The sequence below is a fragment of the Curcuma longa genome, chromosome 11 (assembly GCF_044706935.1).
Source record: "Curcuma longa cultivar G26 ecotype Majalengka, Jawa Barat chromosome 11, ITB_CL_G26_1.1, whole genome shotgun sequence".
In the NCBI taxonomy this organism is placed as follows: Eukaryota; Viridiplantae; Streptophyta; class Magnoliopsida; order Zingiberales; family Zingiberaceae; genus Curcuma; species Curcuma longa.
Window position 1 is genome coordinate 26692688 of NC_133871.1, and position 8747 is coordinate 26701434.

Sequence of the window (8747 nt, forward strand, 5' to 3'; positions counted from 1 at the left end):
ATAAATTCGGAAAATTCGCTAACATGGGCCCCAAGATCCAACCAATGAAAGCGATACGGTCTGCACCATTTTCAGTGTGGGTGTCATCAACTGGCATCCACCATCCACCCACTCCCACCGCCTTAAAGTCACAGTCTCGCATTGAATAATCAAAAGCCAATAAAATGGTAACAAATTTCCAACGAAATAATCATTTTTATATGACCAGTCAATAGACGGCAATACTAAAGACTAAAGGCTGACTCCAAGATTTTTTTACTCGATCATGGATGAAAATTTTTACAACTTAGTGTTTGTTCTTTTGGAAAAAACTATAAATCCTCGAGCCTGTAGGCGATAAATGAAAAGGATTGGCTTCTCGACGTGGCCGATTCCTGTTCTTAATCCTCTGATCGAGTTGGGGTTGTCCTTTAATCATTGTTGTCGTATTTTATTATTCTGGCGAGAAGCTTTGGAATTCATGTTTTCTGAGATCCATCGCAGGCTTGCTTGATTGATTATAGGATCAGGCGCCGACGATCGGAGCCGGTGATGGAGAAGGACATGAAGGGGCAAGAGCTGAAGCCATGGCGGACGGAGAAGCCGACCATCTTCCGCGTGCCGGAGATCATCCGCCGGGCAGACCCCGAGGCCTACGAGCCGAACATCATCTCGTTCGGCCCTTACCACCGCGGCAAGCCCCACCTGCGCGCTATGGACAAGCTCAAGCCGCAGTACCTCCGGAGGTTCGTGGCCCGGACGACGCCGAGGAAGACCTTGGAGGAGTGCCGTAGCTACGTCAGGACGGCGGAGCGCCAGGCGCGCAGCGCATACTCGGAGACAATCGCCATGGGCTCCGACGAGTTCGTCGACATGATGCTGCACGACGGCTGCTTCATGGTGGAGTTGTTCCTCGATCTCACGGAGAGGCAGGAGGGAAAGGAACCACCAGAGATGGAGGAGGGCGATGAACACGACCCGGTCTTTAGCTCGGCTTGGGCGGAGTACTACCTGAGGCTCGACATGCTGCTGCTGGAGAACCAGCTTCCTCTGTTTCTGCTCAGGGGCTTTCTCAGTTTCGTTGACCCTGAGAAAGCAGCGAACTCCCTGAAGCCGCTCGCGCTCAATTTCTTCGGCGGCGACTTCCTCCCGGGAAGGACGAAGAAGCTGCCGCTGAACTTGGAACTGCCGGATACATTCAGGAGATCACATCACACCCTTCATCTCTTGCACTCCTGCATACAGCAAGCCCCTGACGCCATTAACGAAGACAAAAGCTCTCACGGCGGGGATAAAGCAATTAGGGGAGGAGCTGAAGGCTTCCGTACCAGCCCGGTGCGCTACTCTCTGTTGTCGTCGTCTTTCGGGCGCAAGTCGGAGAAGAGGGTCGACAACGACTCCATCTTCACGCCGCTTACCCCGGCGACGGTCCCTTGTGCCCGCGAGCTGAAGAACGCCGGCGTGCAGATCGTCAGGAAGATGGACACCGACAGCTTCCTCGACGTCACCTTCGCCAACGGGCGGCTGGAGATCCCCCGGATCCGAGCCTACAACGTGTCGAACACCATCCTGCGGAACCTGATCGCGTTCGAGCAGCTGTACCCGGAGCGCGGCACGCACGTCACCGACTTCGCCTACCTGATGGACTGCCTGATCGACACGCGGGAGGACGTAGCGCTGCTGCGGGAGGCGGACATCCTGGTGAGCGCCATGGGGAGCAACAAGGACGTGGCGGATCTGTTCAACAGGTTGTGCCACAAGGTGGTGGTGCAGCCGACGAAAGGGCACCTCCGGGCGGTGTTCGAGGACGTGCCCAAGCACTGCGAGAAGAAGTACAACAAGTGGAGGGCGACGCTGAACCACGCCTACTTTGGCAACCCGTGGGCGGCGATCTCGGTCGTCGCCGCGATTTTGCTCTTCGTTCTTACAATAGTGCAGACGGTCTACTCCGTCCTCAGCTACTATCAGCCGGCGTAGATTTTGGCTATCGACCGGACTTGAATTCATTCCAATTAAACTTAGAATTTTCTTTTCTTTACTTTTTACAAGAACGAGATTGTCCAAATTGTAATAAATTTGAAAATTAAGTTTGGAGTTAGTCTGTTACTCCTGGAATTAGTAATACGAGGACAATCTCCTTCCTTAACAAATACTTTTCTCATTTTAGGTATCGGAGAAGTGATACTGGAATATATGTGCCCCCTCTGATCCGGCGTTGACCTTTGGCAATGACTTTTTTCGCTAGATGGGGAAGCAGCCAAGGGCACTTTCTAGAAGATATTCAAATTCCACCGTAACAATGTCTGAGAGTTACTGTTCTGGTTAATAACCCCATGGGGTTAAGTTATCAGTCAACTAACGACATGTACAATCTATAGAAATAGTTTAGGAAGACAACGGAGGAAACCTAAAATCTAAAACACACTTCAATAGAAGATTAGCTCGAAACAACTCCGATATTTATATTAGTATATCTTTTAAAAGAAGGTTCAAGAAAAATCATTTTCTTTTCATGTACTTTTTTTAGTATTTATATAACCCTCATAAGTGCCCCATTTTTACTAGAGGCATCATTACAGAAGTATATGAAGAGATCAGATCCGATCGTAGTTGATTATTTTCATTTCCTTTTGGCCACATGTCGATAGGAGAATATGCGAGAGATCATGTCTGATAACATTATAACCATGCCTTTATTATTAAGTCATCACATGTTAATAGGACAATATCCAGGAAATTAAATCTAACAACTTTATAATAACTCCTTTATTCTTAGACTGCCACGTGTTTGAGAATATTCGTAACCATTGTCTATAAGCCCGTAGAGAGCAAGGACCCATACTTAGGAATTAGGATATAAGACGGACTTAGGGATATTGCTAGTTCTCTCAAGAATGGAGATGCTTCAAGTTTCAAATTAGAAATCTGATAGATTTGCTATTGCCCTGTAATGTTCTATTTCTATGTAGAATGTCTTTAGGACATAATTGAGTTGGCTGTGATAGAATAAGCTTATTAAAGTGGATAATAGTCGAATTTCAATGAAACTGAGATAATGTTCTTTTTTCCCGAAGCATAGCTGAGTTGGTTACGACACAGTAGACTTACAGAAGATATAATGCTCTTTTTTGTAGTGGTCAACTGTAACTTTTCAATCACTTCTTTTTAAAATAAATTATCTAAAACTACTAAAATAATTTTCTACTGAAATAAAAAATCAAACCATTTGAAACCCTTTTTCCCTTCTTATCTCCACCAGCATCCGAATTATAAAAACCAATATGTATTTTGACAGATTCCAATAAACTTATTGGATTAGCCTTTCAAAGTTAAAAAGAAAAAAATAAAATCAATGGTCCAATCACGATACATTACGGAATTAACGGGTGCATTTTTTTTTGCCAGGCTGGGACCTACAGCCATGAATAAAACGTGTTTGAAATTAATAATTTTATTAATTAAAATCTCAAATTTTTATATAATCTAATTAATGATGTCCTTTTCGGGTGGTTCCTCTGCAGAGGTTGTGATCACCTCTTTAATATTTGGAATCCGATGGTCACCAAGGCCTAGATTAGGATTGATCGGTTTTACTGATGCGATCATTTCGATGCTCAAATTAATGACAAATAAGATAGGATAGAAATCTTCGACGATCAAGTTAGTTAGAGTAAGAGAGGATAGAAATCTTGCAAGGATGTGACTGCGCCAGGCGCGCAGCGCATACTCGGAGACAATCGCCATGGACTCCGAGGAGTTCGTCGACATGATGCTGCACGACGGCTGCTTCATGGTGGAGTTGTTCCTCGGTCTCACGGAGAGGCAGGAGGGAAAGGAACCAGCAGAGATGGAGGAGGGCGATGAACACGACCCGGTCTTTAGCTCGGCTTGGGCGGAGTACTACCTGAGGCTCGACATGCTGCTGCTGGAGAACCAGCTTCCCCTGTTTCTGCTCAGGGATTTTCTCAGTTTCGTTGCCCCTGCGATGGCGGCGAACTCCCTGAGGCCGCTCGCGCTCAATTTCTTCGGCGGCGACTTCCTCCCGGGAAGAACTAAGAAGCTGCCGTTGAACTTGGAACTGCCGGATGCATTCAGATCGCATCACACCCTTCATCTCTTGCACGCCTGCATACAGAAAGCCCCTGACGCCGTTAACGCAGACAAAAGCTCTCACGGCGGGGATAAAGTAATTAGGGGAGGAGCTGAAGGCTTCCGCACCAGCCCGGTGCGCTACTCTCTGTTGTCGTCGTCTTTCGGGCGCAAGTCGGAGAAGAGGGTCGACAACGACTCCATCTTCACGCCGCTTACCCCGGCGACGGTCCCTTGTGCCCGCGAGCTGAAGAACGCCGGCGTGCAGATCGTCAGGAAGATGGACACCGACAGCTTCCTCGACGTCACCTTCGCCAACGGGCGGCTGGAGATCCCCCGGATCCGAGCCTACAACGTGTCGAACACCATCCTGCGGAACCTGATCGCGTTCGAGCAGCTGTACCCGGAGCGCGGCACCCACGTCACCGACTTCGCCTACCTGATGGATTGCCTGATCGACACGCGGGAGGACGTAGCGCTGCTGCGGGAGGCGGACATCCTGGTGAGCGCCATGGGGAGCAACAAGGACGTGGCGGATCTGTTCAACAGACTGTGCCACAAGGTGGTGGTGCAGCCGACGAAGGGCCACCTCCGGGCCGTGTTCGAGGACGTGCCCAAGCACTGCGAGAAGAAGTACAACAAGTGGAGGGCGACGCTGAACCACGCCTACTTTGGCAACCCGTGGGCGGCGATCTCGGTCGTCGCCGCGATTTTGCTCTTCGTTCTTACAATAGTGCAGACGGTCTACTCCGTCCTCAGCTACTATCAGCCGGCGTAGATTTTGGCTATCGACCGGACTTGAATTCATTCCAATTAAACTTAGAAATTTCTTTTCTTTACTTTTTACAAGAACGAGATTGTCCAAATTGTAATAAGTTTGAAAATTAAGTTTGGAGTTAGTCTGTTACTCCTGGAATTAGTAATACGAGGACAATCTCCTTCCTTAACAAATACTTTTCTCATTTTAGGTATCGGAGAAGTGATACTGGAATATATGTGCCCCCCTCTGATCCGGCGTTGACCTTTGGCAATGACTTTTTTCGCTAGATGGGGAAGCAGCCAAGGGCACTTTCTAGAAGATATTCAAATTCCACCCTAACAATGTCTGAGAGTTACTGTTCTGATTAATAACCCCATGGGGTTAAGTTATCAGTCAACTAACGACATGTACAATCTATAGAAATAGTTTAGGAAGACAACGGAGGGAACCTAAAATCTAAAACACACTTCAATCGAAGATTAACTTGATCTGAGGGAGCGTCAACAAACAACTCCGATATTTATATTAGTATATCTTTTAAAAGAAAGTTCAAGAAAAATCATTTTCTTTTCATGTACCTTTTCTAGTATTTATATAACCCTCATAAGTGTCCCATTTTTACTAGAGGCATCATTACAGAAGTGTATGGAGTGATCAGATCTGACCGTAGTTGATTGTTTTCATTTCCTTTTGGCCACATGTTGATAGGAGAATCTGCAAGAGATCATGTCTGATAACATTATAACCATGCCTTTATTATTAAGCCACCACATGTTAATAGGACAATATCCAGGAAATCAAATCTAACAACTTTATAATAACTCCTTTATTCTTAGGCTGCCACGTGTTTAGGAATATTTGTAACCATTGTCTGTGAGCCCGTAGAGAGCAAGGACCCGTACTTAGGATATAAGACGGACTTAGAGATATTGCTGGTTCTCTCAAGAATGGAGATGCTTCAAGTTTCAACTCAAATTAGAAATCTGATAGATTTGTTATTGTCCTGTAACGTTCTATTTCTACGTAGAATATCTTTAGGGCATAATTGAGTTGGTTATGATAGAATAAGCTTATTAAAGTGGATAAGAGTCAAATTTCAATGAAACTGAGATAATATTCTTTCCCCCGAGACATAGCTGTTACGACGCAGTAGACTTGCAGAAGAGATAATGTTTTTTTTTGTAGTTATCAACTGTAACTTTTCAATTACTTCTTTTTAAAATAAATTATGTAAAACTACTAAAATAATTTTCTACTGAAATACAAAATCAAACCATTTGAAACCCTTTTTCTCTTCTTATCTCCACCACCATCCGAATTATAAAAACCAATATGTATTTTGACAGATTCCAATAAACTTATTGGATTAGCCTTTCAAAGTAAAAAAAGAAAAAATAAAATCAATGGTCCAATCACGATACATTACGGAATTAACGGGCCCATTTTTTTTGCCAGGCTGGGACCTACAGCCATGAATAAAACGTGTTTGAAATTAATAATTTTATTAATTAAAATCTCAAATTTTTATATAATCTAATTAATGATGTCCTTTTCGGGTGGTTCCTCTCCAGAGGTTGTGATCACCTCTTTAATATTTGGAATCCAAGGCCTAGATTAGGATTGATCGGTTTTACTGATGCGATCATTTCGATGCTCAAATTAATGACAAATAAGATAGGATAGAAATATTTGACGATCAAGTTAGTGAGAGTAAGAGAGGATAGAAATCTTGCAAGGATGCGAGTTAAAAAGAAGAACGTTGGAAGAAAGAAAGAATGAAAATTTAATGAAAAAAAAATCATCTCTGTGCGCGAAAAAAAAATCATACTTCTCTTCTGTCTTTTCCGACTATATAACCGGTAGAAAAGGAATCTCCACATGAGGTGTCATAGACTCTTATATTATCATTACTGAAGTCAGTTAGGGAATCAAATCCGATTGTCATTGCATAAATTACCATACGTTCCTCATCTATTCATATGACGAACTATTCAGATATCAAATCCGGCCACATTTATAGGAATTTCCTTATAAATTGTCATGTGCCCATCGGCTATTTGTCTGTAGTGCGATTAGGGAATTAGATCTGATTGTGATTATGAGCATCTCTATGTAAGTAACTGAGAGTCGAACGTTGAGTACTAGATAGGCCAAATAGTTAGTCCCACTCTATGTCTTCCTCACCTCCTCGGCTTAATAAGAGTGGGTGTTTGGGCATGCTAATGTGGAGAAATAGCTTTCATACTTGGCCTACCACCCTTTAATGCTCGCCCATATCAATTTGGGAAAATTATTTTTATTGTTGGGGCATATCCTTCCTTAATGTTCAAGCATGTAAATACGCAAATCCCATGAGACGCCTAGGTATGCCAACCCTTGATATTCAAGAATGCACATATGAAGACACTCGTTGATACCAATGGCGGAGCCAAGAAATTGCTAGCCTCCGGGCTAATCCCGAATAGATGAAAAGTCCCCGGGCTATTCTCTCTCCTCATATATATTTTTTATTTTTTTATAACAAGTTTAAACAGTAAGTTTACTTGGACCCCGGGGCTAAAGCCCGGGTAAGGTAATGACTGGCTCCGCCCTTGGTTGATACTCAAGGATGCTAATCATTGATATTCGAGAGTTTCTCTCTAAAAATGACCCTTGTTCTTGAGTCTGCCACGTGTTTATAAGTATTAATCCGGGATGCTCGGGGATGCCAATGTTTGAGGATTGAGCATGGCTAATTGAGACACGATACTAGCTATTTGGGAGATAGTCCGAGTACCATCACTGATTATAAATTTAAATAAAATGAATGTTTTATATCATAAATTGGGTACAATATGAATACTTATATCTACAACATTATCACATAGATCATGTTTGTTGTTTACCGTTTGTTTTATTTGCAAATATAATTCGCTACCCTAGACATTAAAAACGTATACAAAGATTTTTTTCCCCATCAATTTAATACATTTAAATTGTTTACAATTTTAGAATAAATCGCTATGAGGTAATTAACAAATTTAGCTCTTTTATCTCATTTCATAAATTAATATTCAAGATTCCCCTTGGGTTATAACTCGAGCTTATATTTAAAAATGACTATTTAATTAATATAAATATAGCAATTTTAGAAGGAACTAAATAATTTTAAAATGACTATTGTGGGGTTTCCTTTGTTTTTCCCTTTGTGGGGAACGTTTCGATAGAACATGAACTCGCGCTCGTCCGTCGGCGACTCGGCGCGGAGGGTGTAGCGTGGTGCTGGCGCCAGAGACGTTGTTGGCTTTGTCACGGAGGATACCCACCAGCATGCGGCCGAGCTCATCATCGCCGACACGCAGCAATGTTGGCTTGTGCACGCCGAGGACCTTCAGGAAGCCCGGGGCCTCCACGATCGAGACGCCAACCACGGTGGGCACGAAGTTGGTGAGCATCTCGTCTTGCCTAAGGAGGAGGAGGAGGAGTCGCCAGCCCTGGCAGAGTCCCCGTTCGTGGTGAGCATCTCGGCGGATGAGAAGGAAGAAGGCGCGGCGGAGATGAATCAGTCATGGAAAAATAAAATAAAATTTAATTAGATGAGCTTTTTGCCACTGTTAGAAGGATCGAGGAGAGAAGATTTAGAAAGGAGATACATCATAGATGGTTCAAATGTCGATTTAGAACTGCTGACGTGCACGCTCCTCAAAAAGAACCGTTCAAAGAGATGAGAGGACTTGAAAAACACTCAAAAGGAGAGTTGAAATGGCGTCGAATCGGATCCCGACAAACTACTCTGACGCTCAAGTTAATATTCGGCACGAGGAAAAAGTATAATGACTTGGGAAAAATTAGAATAGATGTATGCGGTACCTATACAGATGAGTCTGGGTTACCTGTTATAATGGTCGATCTCCGAAATACTAACATCTATTTAGAAATA

General features: G+C 43.7%; 3 protein-coding genes across 3 annotated transcripts; 2 read left to right on the forward strand and 1 right to left on the reverse strand.

The window, feature by feature from the left end:
- The first annotated feature begins 348 nt into the window (after positions 1-348).
- Positions 349-2112, forward strand: LOC141837846 (UPF0481 protein At3g47200-like). Its single transcript, XM_074725218.1, has one exon. The coding sequence runs from the start codon at positions 532-534 to the stop codon at positions 1954-1956; it is 1425 nt and encodes a 474-aa protein (XP_074581319.1). The 5' UTR covers positions 349-531; the 3' UTR covers positions 1957-2112.
- A 112-nt stretch (positions 2113-2224) lies between these two features.
- LOC141837478 (UPF0481 protein At3g47200-like) lies at positions 2225-5002 on the forward strand. Its single transcript, XM_074724868.1, has 2 exons — positions 2225-2272; positions 3692-5002. Exons 1-2 carry the CDS (start codon positions 2225-2227, stop codon positions 4844-4846), a joined length of 1203 nt encoding a protein of 400 aa, XP_074580969.1. The 3' UTR covers positions 4847-5002.
- A 2963-nt stretch (positions 5003-7965) lies between these two features.
- LOC141837479 (fructokinase-2-like) lies at positions 7966-8262 on the reverse strand. Its single transcript, XM_074724869.1, has one exon. It carries the CDS (start codon positions 8260-8262, stop codon positions 7966-7968), a length of 297 nt encoding a protein of 98 aa, XP_074580970.1.
- Positions 8263-8747: the final 485 nt, after the last annotated feature.